General features: G+C 31.0%; 1 protein-coding gene across 2 annotated transcripts in view; it reads right to left on the bottom strand.

Annotated features, from left to right (window-relative positions):
• The window catches only part of LOC125068642 (apoptosis-stimulating of p53 protein 1), a 237,704-nt gene that overhangs the window by 159,103 nt on the left and 62,631 nt on the right, over positions 1–15,970 (bottom strand). Inside the window, exon 4 of one of the 2 annotated variants that reach the window (XM_047677896.1) lies at positions 15,184–15,273. In XM_047677896.1, coding sequence (XP_047533852.1) covers positions 15,184–15,273 — 90 coding nt within the window. Of the gene's footprint in view, positions 1–6,861; positions 7,218–15,183; positions 15,274–15,970 lie in introns of those variants that run through there. The other variant, XM_047677899.1, reaches the window with a different exon arrangement.

Genomic DNA, 15,970 nt, shown 5'->3' with positions numbered 1-15,970 from the left:
AACAACGCATACCGAATGTGTGTTTTCCATTGCGTGTTGCTTACGTTTCTCTTTCTCGTTATTGTTTCATACTTTTCAATGAATAGCGTTAATGTAAACGCTTTCGTTTTTAAAGAGCCCAACATGCGACTTGCGATTAGGGAACCTCACGGTAGAGCATGACTCACGTATTTCCGCACGCGACTCAACTGTCAATAAATGCACGTGAACAAATAAACAAAATAATTGTGTAAAGATAAACATAAAAGATATTTTTACACTTTGTTATGATAATAACAATTACGTACTCTGTTGTATTGTACACGCAATGATAATTTACAGCAGTAAAGATCACGTCATATTAAACACGAATCTTTTTCAAGTAACATGAAGAACGGAATTCTTTTAATGTTTTTTTTTTTCTAATTTGAAATTCCTCTTGTGATATCGAATGTTAGAAAACATCTTAATTAAATCTACTAAAAATCTTATTTATTATAGGTAGGCGGACAGGCAAATAGCCCACCACAAGGTTAGTGGTCACCTTTAGACATAGATTCGGCGCCGACAGAAATATTAACCATACCTTACATCGCCATTACGCCACCAACCTTGGGAACTCAGATGTATATGTCCCTTATGCCTGTAGTTAGTAACGATGTTCACTACAGAGCACGGATGTATTTTAATCACAAATAAAGTAAGTCAAATGTTATATAATCTTGTTCGGAAGATTCATGTTCCGTATCCAGCTGGTTCACTTATCTCAAATAATAAGTTCTGTTTATAAAAAAATGTTATGTAATAATAAAATAATCTCCAAAATGTCAAAAGTTGAACGAGCTCAGTATAATAATTTATGAGAGAATTGACTAAGATTATAATTGATAATATTCATTACAATAACACTAATCAGCTGTTACAATGCATCTGTATAATATCCAACACCTGTCTATTAAATGTAACCCAATGGAATGCAATTAATAATGGACAAAGACACGGTATTTCAGTCCGAAAAAAATGTCAGGTGTAGATCGTGGCACGTACCACGGTCTGACTAGAGGGTGCATCTTTCGTCACGTTTAAGGTTACTTGTTTGACAACTTCGTTACATTTTCTGTTTGAAATGCATGTCAATAAACAGTGACTGCCCAATAAGGCGTTTTGTTAAGAATTTTGTTACATAGCACACCAGCTGTGTCTATTTATTTATATGTGTATACATCAATATTTATTTAATATTAATCGAACTACATTGTAAGAATATTTTATGTTCGGGTTAAATACTATGTTTTTTTGAGATATTTGTAGGTTTAATGAACAAACAATAGATATTAAATTGTTGTAGTATTTACAGAAATTTAAAGTTACTAGTAACTAACTGGTCAATGGCGAAGGTTGAAATTTCTTTAATATATTTTTTTTAAATATGGTATCTGTATACATACAGTGAAAATGTTATTCCTGATTACAAAATAAAGAGTAATATTACATGTATAAACGTGAAAGCAAGCGTCCGTTTAACAAACGCAATAATAAATCTGCACTGTTTTATATAAAAGTAAACAAGAAAAATAAACTATGGCTGTATTTTAACTAAATGTTAAAACAGTATAAATCTGATTAACTGATTGTGTCAAATAAACGAATACAATCTACATAAGATATTAAGGAACGCTATCACATTTAAATTAAGCTCCCGAAATTTATATAACGAGAAAGTTAATAAATACCTACGTAACTAATAGTAACCCGTCCTGCGTCTAATAAACGGAAAATAAAAATAACATATTCACCTGTGAAACATATTCGTCTGTTGATCCCAAGCTCATAATAGATTTAATAAGATTTACTGCTGAGGTTGTAACCTTATTTATTTTATGGGTCTATGGCATGTACTCTCAAAACTAGTTTCGGTGCGTGAATGCGTTACTTTACGTAATGTGACCTCAAATCGCGTGGACCTACTAACAGTTTCCGTTCACACAACCGAATACGGGCTAATTGAAGATAATCTAATGTTTAGTCGCTGAGTTTGCTTAAGAAACTTTGTTACATGCATAAATTGCTAGAATATACTAGACGTTTCCTTTAAGGAATTAAGGCCATTGGCCTGATAAAGTAACGAGTCGGGTAAACACTAATGAATCCAGCAGATGTCATGGTTATTTAACAAAAGAATTGTTCAAACTCGTTTACTTAATAACGTTGTTTTTCAGAGATTACTTTAATATTTAAATTAGGGATTGCGTCCATGTACCAATACATTTGTTTATTGTAATAAAATTTATACCTAGATCTATAAAAGACATATGTAAAATATTTACATTACGCTAATGCTTCATGTTATAATTTATTTGTACATAAATACTTCTAAGTATATCTACTAAATAACCCAATAAATAGTTCAGTAAAAAGAAGAAAATACATTTAGATAACATAATATGAAGCTTATAAAATCAGTTTAAGGCTAAAGTGCGGTATATGTATTACATAATTTCCAATTACTATAAGTAATAAACATTTTATTAAACTTCTTTGTACTTATCGCTTACTTAAAGTCAATAACTACGAAGCATTTCACGGCCTTTGGATTTACCAACCAATTTGCCTAAATTTATCAAGAGTAAATTGGCTACCATTATTTTTTTCTCCAACCTTAGCGACCCTTATTAAGGAGAACGGAACGGAGTTATGCCATCTTTATAAGTAACAAAATTTTATATATTATTTACAGAATTTTTTAAAGTAATATCATCAAATTTACGAAGTAATATTCAAAATAGCTGGTTATCCGTTAATTCGCAGTTTTACTTTCTACAATACACGTATCATGTTTATCTATATTTTAAATCATATGCACGTTTGCAAATAGTAAAATCAAAGAAAAGATCAATCCCGCTTTGATTCCCGATAAGGCATATATATTTCTATTCTTCAATCTAAAACGTCAGTCGTTTCTTTCTGATAACTTTTCACTACATTCAACGTCTTCGAGAGCCATTGTTGGCGGACCATTGTGGGATCGTGATGGCCATAACAATACCTCAACAATTAAATGTAGCCATTAGGTTGAAACAATTCACAATAGCACGTGAGAGGAATCGCATGGGAGATTTTTTCTATTTGAATATAAATAGAAGGAACAAAACGTTATTCACAGCAACGGATACGAATCGTTTATCGTATGTTAGAACAAATTATTGATTAATTAGTGTTTTAGAGCACGTGAAACTTAACTGACGATTGAATTGAGGAAGAAAACTGCGCGAGAACCTGTATGTGTTAGGCTGAATTCTGCCGCATATGTATACAAGGCGTATTGAATCAGCGTGTTAGAATAAGTTCTAAAACTCCTGCTCGAGTGCAATAACCTTGTTAAAATTTATAAATAATGCTATAATTTAATTGCTAAATGGTGGATATCATTTTGCTCATTAAAAAGGATAGGGTAAAAACTATGATGTACTGTTAATGCTGTAAATATAATATTCCCAGACATGACATTGTAACAAAACTCAGTGTTGCTATTGAGAAATGATTTACTTATGATTTGAACCCAGCACCTCGAACTTAGCGACATCAGCGATGCAGTCAAAATATAATAACAATATAAACAATTTTGTACCAATAAAAAAAGAAATTGTATCAAGTATAAAAATAAAAAAAGAAATTGTATACAACAAAATGATAACGAAATAATTTTATTAACGAAAAAATGAACAAAGAATTTAGGAAATACCATCTCTTCATAAAGGAATATATATGATAAGCCAAATGAACCTCAAAAAGTGCCGCACGTGCGAAGTGTGTGTAGGGCCTAACGAGTTACGAATAAAAACACAATCTTACTTCGAAGCCGATAAGCAAGAACCGCAAATAACTTTATTACTACCGTATGTGTATTCCAAATAATATTAACCTTATCATTTGTATGTAGCACAGTAGATTGTGACTTTCTGTCGGGTTATATTTGTTTGAAGACAGTAATACTAATTGTTTCAATATAAAAGTCGTTTTACCATTTTGACAGTTTCTTACTTTAATAGCTTTTAGTTGTGTACAGCGATTATCGCAAATGACACGTAGGATGGAGAAGACACGAAGGAGACTGATCGGTACAGTCGAGAGAACAAAATCAATAAAGTTTTAAAGCATAACAGTACTTATTATCTTAACAATTTGTTTAAGTTTGGAACATACCTATTGAGATCTTATAATTTTATTCCTTGTATCGACAATGACAGTCTTATTCGTAAAGGTAATCCGAAACAAATAATTTAAAAAAGTTTGTGATTGATAGTACAATATATAAAGAGAAGACCGAGCTCAGATAAAGTTTTACAATGTTCATGTAGTAATTTTCGGTACTCAGAAGTTTTTTAATGAATAAGGAAAAAATATATTATATCAGTACATAATAATTCCCTAACTTAAATTTTCATTATCATATTATTACAAAAAAAAGCAAAAATAATATGTATGAATAAATTACTAAAAACTATAATAATAATCATACTAATTACTATCAATCCAGTTCCAAAAACTTCGTAACCATTTAAAAGTATTCAAAAATACTGGTCCTAATAGCTCATTCATTCATTGCCATTTCCTATAAAAATCGACTCGTTTTGACACTTGCCGATTCACTAAACTCGTTCTTCGACTCATCCACTTGATCTTACGCGTTGGCCAACTTTCACGAGATTCCACACGGGCCAGTATCATCGTCAAGAATATCTAAGAGCGTGTTCAGACGAAACCTCATGAACTCTATTTGAATTGAAATATTGATTTTAAATTTAAAAAATATTCTAAGATACAAAAGTTTCAATATGAACAATATTTTTTAAGAATAAATAAAGGTAGACTATACGTATAATATACTATATAGACTATAGGTATAACTTCGTAGCTAGTACTATTTTATCCATTTTCCAATAGCAGCTGATTTGCAAGGATAGCAATATCGTGTAGCAACGCTATTACCAGTTAAATAGCGACAGGGCTACGGGGTCGATTCGCCGAAGGCATGAGTTTTCCTCCTTCGAACTTTCAATTGCTTACATGTTCGAACTAAGGGCTATTTAGTGAATGTTTTTTATCATTCAAATCTTTTTTATTTGAAACATTAGCGGATTTTTGGTTACTAGATTTTTTTACGGTAAAAGAAGATGTTTTTAATTATATTTTTTTAAAGAATTCTTTAATGATATCCTTAGATGTTCACTATTGAATGAATAATAAATATTTATAAGAAAAACTTTATTGTTCAATCGAATGATAACTCAAATTTGATGACTTTGGAATATTACCTGAAGTAATTTTGTCGAATTTCGTAGTTAAAGCTACCTCAGTATGTAATACAAGGTGTAATGTCGTAGAGAGCGGAATAATGTTAATTAACACAAAAACCATTCTCGCAGCCCTGAAACCGCAAGTCTCTCGAGATACAAATGTCATGGCCGCCCTATTCTCGGATTACCTGTCTCTAATTAAAGGAATCCGCAAAATGTGCTGAGCTGTAAAGAATTCTCGCGAGATTGATGGAAACGGAATGGATTTCTTATCTAAGCGATATCAGATTTCAAACGGAAAAATTAAAAAAAAGCGTTATGATTTATTACTTATAGAACACATGTCTGTAGCTATTTTACTACTACAGAGAAGTACTTTTTAAATACTTACACTTAATTTCTATTTGAATAAAATGAGCCTCAAATACCTATATATCGAAAAGTGAATAGCATTTGAAAATGTAATAGGTACTTTTATTTATAAATGAATCTTTATTAGCAACGAAATGAATCATGACACAACTTGTCATAAAATATAATATACTTATAATCAGCCAGGCTTTTATGTACTTTACATATTTCTAACACTAAATACGGAAACAACACTTTCAATACGACCAATTTATATGTCGAAATTAACATTTAACTTTAGTGGAAGAAATGTGTGATGCTTAAATACCTTGTGTTAATTTAATCCCTTGTGGTAATTACATTTAGGGAACAACGCTTAATCTTCAATATTCAATCTCATAGGTAAATATTTGAAGTTGCAAGTGAAGTCTTTGGAGAATACTTGAAAACTTCGATGTATTTGTTAATCTACTATCCGAAATATTTGGTTGTATGGATTTTAATGGAGTTGAAGAAACTCTAAGCTATGATCATAACTTTGTACCTATATTCTGTTTGTTGTAACACACGCTTGTCAAAGTTATGAAGTAAAATAATCGCAAACTATTAGAAGATAAATTTGTGTACAAGCTATATATATTTTTTAAATGACACCTACTTGTAAGCTTAAGGAATTGTTTATATTATACTTATATGAACGTATTTCAGTCCATTAAGTTTAACGTAGTCCTGTTTTTAACACAGGTTATGTGTGTGACGCGTTGATGTTCTTTTTAGGATAAATAACATTACAGAATGAAATATGTCATTTTTTTAAGGTTTTATTTTTTTTTTTATTTTGTGGCCTTCGCAAGTCAGTCATTAATACAGTAATAGTAAAGTTGTAAGCGATTGTTCTTACGATTTATAACATCAAGTTACGTTAACGTCGGTCGTTGAACTTTAGAGATATTCTGAAACCTTTTAAGAATTACCTTTAGTATACAAAAGGAGACAAAAAAAAACACAAAAGGAATTTCAAAGAGCACAATTCGCTTTAAATGAACGCAGGTAGTTATTCACGAAAAGGATTCCAAAATATCCATACCGTTAGTTTTTAATACATAATATTTATCAATAAAACCTCTCTTCCTATAAAATAACATAGCAATAAGCAAAGAGGTTGCTTGTAAAAGGCCGTATATCAACTTCGAGAAACTGCTTAGAAAGTTGTTATGAACCAAATACTACATACCCTGTTTTATGCTGAAGTGTATGTGACAATCCTTTATTGAACACTATTCACAACACCACAGTTGTACAGAGTACAACGTGTAAAACTTTATCTCCACCACAAATTCGAACACAACCACTAACGAACTTACGGTGCACAGAGGTACATGGCGTGATTTAAGCCAGCATTCACTAAGATGAAAGCCTAAATTAGCACAAACTATACCGTGCGTTCAAAACAACACTATGTAACTAAAAAACCTGTCACTTTAAACATAAACACGATACCTTAATCTAATTGTGACGTGTTAAACACAACATTGCAGAAAAACCGTCCGTTAAATTGTATAAAGCAATCGTTATGCTACGGTGGTAAGTTAAAACTAAGTTCGTCGCGATATGAGCGAGGAAAGACCGTTGATCCAGTTGTATAGTCGATAAAACAGTTGAATCGCTTTACCGACGCTCATTTCATGACGTAAACACGTTTGATCTGCCATCTCGTTTTAAAGTAGCAGGAAAAAAGAGACGACTATATTAAATTTGATAATAGTGGGGAGACTTACAACCTGCGCCGGAGCAGCAGAGCCTCACAACACAACCATAGCAACAGGTGAATCGTTTAAGTGTGTGCGTGTATAGTTATTAGGATTTTTTCGTGTCAATGTGTGTATATTTTCTTGATTATGGTTAGTGATAAAACAGTATTCTGTTAGATGTCATTTAATCCGAAGTCGGCCACAGTAGCGTTCCGACGAATATGGAATTAGTGATATTTATTAACGAGAAATTAAATTAATATTCATTAAGTTTATCGACCTATGAATATAAAATGATATTTTCTCGTTCGTTTCGTATTCTCTTTCTCGAATTACCTACATGACATTCCTTATTAAATATATTTGCTACCTTACTTTTACTTTCGATGATATTATTAATGAAGCTGATTTTCCATTTCAATAAAGGATTGATCGAATTTTCATATCACGATATATTTTTATTAATTAATAAATTAGTAACATAAAAGTAAATAAAAATTCTATTTTTTTTTTTATTTTATGAAGAAGTGCTTTAATGCATTTTCAACATAAACATTCATATTACTAATTTGAAAAATGATATCAAATCGCAAAAAAATCAAGCTGAAAATGAAATGATGGTAGGACTTTGAGCAAATATGTCTGAGTAGGTACCAACAACTCAGATATTCTACCACCAAACAGCAATGCTTAGTATTGATGTGTTCCTGTTTAAAGGGTTTGTGAGACAGTGTAAATACAGGCACAAGGGACATAACATAGCTTAGCTTAGCTTCCAACGTTTGTAGCACATTGGTGTAATATAAGAATTGGATAATATTTCTTACACGACCGATACGTTTGTGATCATTAAATAAATATGCTAAATTCTAGACTAACTATATCGTTTAGAACAAAATTCAAATTTAAAATATTAAAGTCACAATTTCATTAAAAAGAAATATTAAGATATGATTTATTATCTGATTGACATAAATTGCCTTTTATTCGCGTTCTCAACCCATTCGTGCCTCAGAAAACAAGTTAATCCGTCAAACTCGATTACTATCGTAAAACATGTGATGGTTTGTAACGTCTCACTAATAATTTTAATAAAATAATACACCGCACGTCTCTGTCTATTATCAAAATATTAATCTGTTGTAGTTGTGTTGTAATTTGAGGAACAAAATAGCAAAGGTTGTACAATAAAGCCAATGCTTGAAATGTTCCTTATATAATCTTCTTTTCATTGGATTCCCTCTAAAGATACAGCTATGAAAACTTAACTAGGTCTTTATCAAGCTATTATGCGTATGAATGCGGAAATGAATTAAGTTGTACGAATTCGATATCATTATTTTTATACCCCAAAATACGAGATCAAAGACAAATTAGCAGTCATAATATTAACACATTTATTTATTTTTCATTTATATTAAAAAGTCCGTCTAGCTATTGCTAAATACATGGTAAGTTCTAAGTGATCCCTTTTGTTCCGTAACATTGGCATTGCAAGTACTATAAAACACTTATTACAGTCAATGCGATGCGAGCCTTGGTATCTAATCAATTCCCAGTGTCTGTAATTATACTGGCTATCTCACCCTTCAAACCGGAACACAGCAATACAGAATATGGGTCTATTTTTAGTTAGAATATTTTTTAAAAACCATTGTGAGAATTGAAATGATATTCTTAAAAACGATATTAAAACAAATATTATTATAAAAGCTGTAGAATAGTAAGAATCTAGGGAAACAAATAGCATATTTATTAAGATTTTATTTTTATTTACAGTGATTTTCCTTTCGATAGCCAATACACAAAAATTAACAACTGATTTTAAGTATTGGAAAATCACACTCAATCGGCAATTGCACATTTTGCTCTCATTTTTATTCGCTATGTAAAATCAATGTCTACAAAATCTGTAAACTTATTATTTCGTTACACTTGAATACCAAGCGTCATCACAGCTCTAAAATAAATTAACAATTCTTTTAAGTCTTCATAATAACTACTTGTAATAAGTAATGTTTGATAGTAACAAATGTCGTTAACAAACAAGGACACAAATTCTCGTTAATGAAAAGAAAGACAAGTAAAACAAAATAAGCCATTTGCAATCAAGTTCGGACAATTTGGAAAGAGTGCTTCGAACGATTTATCTTTAGGCAATCAATCTCGGGCGATAAATAGCTGTCGAATTCCGAATGATTTTATAGATACCGAACGTATCAAAGCTTTGGGATTCTGTGGCTTTTAACTTATTATTTCGTCTTATTTTATTAAACTAATAATATAATTGTGACTCGGTCTGTCTGTTTGGCTCCACATAACGACTAAGCCACTCAACTGATTGTAATGAAATTTGATACAGAGATAGTCTGGGACCTGGATTAGGAATGAATATGAATTACATATTGTTTGTGAAAATGACCGTGACACAAATGGATATCTAGAATAGTTACTTCAGATGTGATAAGTAAAATTACATTGGATATACGAGGAAAGGCTTAATTATTTTTTGTGACTATATAATTATTATTAGTTCTGAATCCTTGTTTAGTTGCTTATAGTAAATATACTTACTAATTATTACTGAAAAGTACTATATACGAATTATTGCTGTCAAATATTATATGTATCAACCACTCAAGGACAATTTAATTTAGAAATAGGCAAATGACTACTTTTTACCTATTCAAATATTCCTAATAGTGACTCGCCAATCTACACCTTCACACATCTGACCAGTTGCAATTAGATGCAACATATTTTTTTTAAACTTAATACACATTGTAAATCTTCATATAAAAATGTATTTAAAAAAATACTAATAATTCTATTTATTTATTTATTTATTATTCATACAATAGGGTAATACAATAAGGTTGAATCATATGTGATACGCAGGAAAAGGGTTAAAGTCAAAGTATTTCACATAACGAACGGATAAAGCTGTTCACAAAAGAGTTTTAATTTATGGTTTAAGAATCTTCATTTCCATACGAATTACATTAACAAAATTATCAACAATTGTGTAATATTATTGTATTATTTTTTCAACAATACAATTGCTATACTATATACTACAAGTACGACTAATACTATAAAGGTCACCACTGCCCACAGACATTGGTACTTCAAGAAATATTGATCCCATTGGTGATAGGAATAATGATGAATATGCTATGATTACATTCCCAAGCGGGTTTGCACAAAGCCTTACCACAAAGTCATAAAGTAAAGTAGTTTTAATAATATATACTTCTTTGCTAATTTTTATTGTTATAAATGCGAAACAAATTCTGTATATATCTCTGCGTAATGTATATGTCTGTTACCCCAGTTTGATTAAACCACTCAACCGATCGTCATGAAATTACAGCCTGGCTTAACGGATCCTAGAACTCAAATAAGGTTATGAAATATGAAAAGGAAACGGCAATGACGTCGGTAATAGATACTTTAATATAATTACTAAAACTATAAGTTCATACATAAATTTACACATACATACACATTGTATCCAGGTATATTCGTAAAAATAATCTGAAGGTACACTTATTTTTTAATTGAATTAGTCAACGTTTTACATAGAAACAACAAAAGTTGGCATTCTCATTAATAATTTCACGGATGTAACTAAGAGTGCGATTCCGTGAAAATTCACTTTGAGGAATGTTGACGAGTTACTGGGATAGGCGCTTTTGATACTTGTATCCTATAAATTTTACAATTATTATAATCAATGTTCGATATCACATTTTGACAATTTACACTCGTGTTCTGCGGTGAGTTTCGAGTTTCCAGCACAATCTTAATAAAGGATTATAAAATTATGTATAATTAATGTATGCGTTTAAAACAAAGACCGTTGAATGCCTACAAATATAGTGCATAAAGTTGCACAATTAATTCCAGAATGAGAAATTTCTAAAGAGAGAGTTCTAAAAAACCTTAATTTATCTTAAGGATTACTGAAAGGACTATTTATGGCGGGTCTAACCCATCTGTACCCTTTAATAGAGCTTATATCATAATTAAGCCTATTTCATATGCAACATCTTTAAGCTGGCAAAATTAAATGAATTAAATTTGTAATGCTCATACCAGCCAAACATTACTATACTTAATTTAATTTTGATAGCCATTTATTTAGCTTAACGACTTTTTAAAAAGTAATAAAAATACCCATTTTAACAATAAACTTGTGTGTTAAATTATATTTCTGAAAAATAAATATTATACTTGTTAAACTAGACTATTATTACCAGTAGAGCTATTATGTACGAATTAAAAACTCACCGCTGACCATGAAACTGTATGTCAGAAAGTGTTGATTGAAAGATAATAATTGTGAGATTTAAATAAATACGTGCATCAAAATACCGTTTGACGGTTAGTTAACGTAATATAATAAGTCAGTTTCGAAGTGAGTTCTTGTTGAATAGCACTAATTCCAATGGTGACTTCAAAACGTATCAGTCGACTGATTGGAAGTGATTTCAAATTCTGTGCAAGACATGACACACGCATACTAATGGTACAGTTAGTGAAGTTAAACTAATCGTGTTAAATAAAGCTTGTAAAATGTGTGAATTTGTATGATATTGAGGCTTTAATAAGTTATTTGTAATATTTTAGTACTTTCTCCCGCGACTACGTCCGCGTGTAATGTTACCTTATCTTCTGTATGAAGTACTCCCCTAAAAACGTGTATACAAAATTTTATGACGATCGTTTGAGAGTTTAAGACGTGTAAGCATAACAAACGAAATCTCTTTCACATTTATAATGTTAAAAATTATACATAATGAATAATTAATATCATGCTACGACATCGTGTGTTTGATTTTCGTTTTTTGAGTCCGAAGGAAAGAATTCTAATAACGTTATACATAGAAATTTTCATTAAAGAATTAATAGTAACGTAAAATTGTCTCCCGTTATATTTTATTTTAAAAATTAAAGCATAATCATTGTATATTTTTATATAATAAAGAGAAAGTCACTTATATAAGAACAATTTAATAGCTTTACCTCCATTATGCTATAATTCACGTCTAAAATAACTGTCTAACTGTCGACTAATGAAGTTTTGTATGACGGTATAAAAAAATAATATGAGAAAACTTTCGCCTTTAATTTGCTTAATTTTTCGTAATGGCTGATGTTATTCATATTATAATGCTTGAGAATTCTCAAGCAGTATAATATGACATTAATGACACTGATATTAATTCCAGACAATCCTAACTCTCAGTATGGTTACAGTATCTATGTAATTTTCAGTGAACAATTAATCATTAATTCATTCATTTGGCCAATATTTTTATTGTTTACATTATTAATGAAGGCTCATTTTATATGCAATGTAAATAGCGTAAAATTAAAACCTGTATCCATAGCCTCGCGCTCCTCCTACCGAAAGATATTATTTTAGACAAGAATAAATTGTATCTAGATATATCACCCAATAACATTGTATATTAGTTTACTGCTAGCTGAAAGCCATAAATTTGTTATTCTACCACTAGTTTGTGGTTTGGTGTGCAAGATACATGAAACTGTGTAAATACAAGCACAAGGAGCCTAGCATCAGTTCCCACGATTAGTGGCGTATTGACTGTGAGAGGAATACTTAAGATGTTAAACACATATAAACTGAACAGTTAATAAATTAAAATCTTATGTGAAAAAATGTTAATGAATAAGGCTTATTAGGTAGGTACAAGATAAAAAAGCTAGTTTGTTGATTTTTGAGCAGGATATATGTATAAATTAATAATATTTGATTAACATATGTTATTTAAATGGAAACTAGTAACGAACCGGGGGTAGTTTTACATTTAATATAATTTTGTAAAATGACTGTTTTCATGATTTTTTTTTTCGGTGTTTTCATTGAATGTAATAAAACATTAATGTAATATTTTTTCTCCTTTCCTATATTTTACCCTTTTAAAGAAATCCAATCACGTGACTCACACAATATCACATAATTATTCTGGATTGCATGATTACAATTCCAAATTAAACCACCCTTCGCTAATATTAGAATCGTCGTCCTTAGCGACAGTTTTATTGCACTCAATATAGGGAGGAACAAATAAACGAAGCAATTACTCTCTAACAACTTCCTTTTAATAGAAAACCCTGCAGATAAACTTAAACACGAACGTCGAGAGTTATTGGTTCTCTTAATACTTTTATCCTTATACAAACTGGAAGCAATAGAATACACTTTTGTTTATAAAATTTTCAATATATTTTATTTTAAGGTTACGAGTCGATTTTAAAGTTCGAGTTCAATTTTATCTTCGTATCCGATGGAGTAAATGGTATATTTACTTTGATCTTTGTAAAGATTGATGACATACAGTTATTAAAACTGACACTGAAAACATACTAAAGTATTTACTAACATCCTTTCTGAATTCCGCCGTAAAATAATCAGAAAAATTGACTGCCCCGATTGGTCTAGTGTCTCGATATAAGACTCCAGATCCCGAGGTAATGGATTCAAAACCCAGGTCAAAAGTCAAAGTTATAAGGATTTTTTTTCGTAAAATTCTTACTATCAGCCCAAATCCTGGAAGTTGCTTCGGAAAGTACGTTGAGTCGTTGCTCATGCGCCTGTTATATATATAATATAAACTGTTTCCGATCAAGTCGTTTGTCGTCATTTGCCGTCTCATCAAATTATGATAGAGAGCCCGAATGTTTGCGCACACACTTCTGCACTATAATATGTCCTGCGTAGTTCGCTGGCCTCCCTTGAGCTTGGTCACCGTGGCCGAAATCGGTCATGACTACATTATTAAGGACACAGATTCTAAGGCCAACAACAAAAAATTAGACGAACGAAAGTAAAGTAAATTTTACGCAACATGTAACTGTAATATTGATTAATTATAATTTAAAGTGGTACAAACATACAAATAATATATGAAACTACTCTAACATTATACTGGTTGAAGTTAAAAAAATCTCATATTATGTCAATATTTCTCAATTAAGATTAATTAATTTGATCAATTAACATTAATTAATATCAAACTTTATTAAATTAATAGGTTGTAAAGTGCTGAATTTTTTTTTAATAAAATTTGATTAGTGAAACAAGGTAAGATTGTCATAAAGTTTAATTATTTTGTTAAAATTGATTTTTTTTGTTACAAAATACAAATTGGTTAGCCTTTATCTAGAGATATACTATTGAGATCACAAACTAACATGCAATGGTTTATTATTATGAAATAGGTAAGCAGACGGCCATATGGACCACCTGATGGCACCAACACCCATAGACAATGACCCTAAGAAATAATAACCATTCCTTACCTCACACCAATGCGCCACCTAACTTAGGAGTTAAGATGTTATGTCCCTTGTGCGTGTAGTTACACTGGCTCACTCACCATTCAACGGATACAACTATAGTAAGTATTGCTGTTTGGCGGTAGAATATTTGATGAGGGGGTGGTACTTACCAAGACGGGTTTGCACAAAGCCCTACGAACAAGTACATTATTACGGTATCTATTAATATGAGTGCATATAGGTATCTTTTTAAAAATATATTAGGAAGGCGGAGAAGCGAAAAGGTCACCCGATGGTAAATAGTCCCTTCTCTTTTAGACATTATCAATTTGAGAAATATAAATCACTCCTTACACATTCAATGCCCTGCAAACAATGGGATCTAGAGGTGATATATATGTACATATGTAGGCTGTATTTACAGTACTCACTTAACCGTTAAACATAAATAGATTAATAAAAATGGAGTTAATGACATAAATAACTTGACGTACCAGGATCAACGTATTTGAGGACGAATTGAACATCAGGGCCCAGGGCTGAGGCTAATTCTAGCGGCAATTCGCTATCTCGGAGAACGTGAACTGAAAAAAAAAGAACATTTAAATTATAATTAGGAGCCCGTTATTACTTACTAGATCCGTGACTAATGTGGAAACTACGTAGCGGTATATACTCCACCGCACATAACCTTCCGCAATAAATGGGCTATTTAAAGCAAAAATATTTTATCGAATCAGACATCTAGATCCGGAGATTATCGCGTTCAAACAAACCAACTGTTCACCTTACAATATCAATAAAGATTACAGCGACTGGCGAGTTAAGAGTAAATACAACTCGTCGGTAATAAAGGTAATAGGATGAAAATAGTAGATATTATATAGTTAGATATAATATCTTGATTACATAAGAATTTAGTACGACCGAGACTAAATTTGTATTAAAGTTGTATCTGTTATTTAAAACAAGTTTAAAATAATCTATATCAGAGATATATACGAAAGTATGTATTATCATATCAAGAAAACAGTGTTAAGATTGGAATCGCCGTAAAAACGTTGAAGAGCGTCGCAAATATTTATCTTTAATTCCAAATTATATATCTGTGCCGTTTGCAGTTGAAACAGTTGGATCTTGAAGTAATAGTTTAAAAACATTTCTAACACTTATAACACAGCTCGAACCCCCACCCCTCCACCCCTCGGCGAAGAATAAGACAGGGTGTCTTATTGCCACCACAGGTACCAGGAGGCCAGATTCCTTTTTCGTCTACTAGGT

This window comes from Vanessa atalanta, chromosome 14 (genome assembly GCF_905147765.1).
Source record: "Vanessa atalanta chromosome 14, ilVanAtal1.2, whole genome shotgun sequence".
NCBI lineage: Eukaryota > Metazoa > Arthropoda > Insecta > Lepidoptera > Nymphalidae > Vanessa > Vanessa atalanta.
Note: the sequence above shows the minus strand (reverse complement) of the source record. Positions and strands in the feature narration are given on the sequence as shown.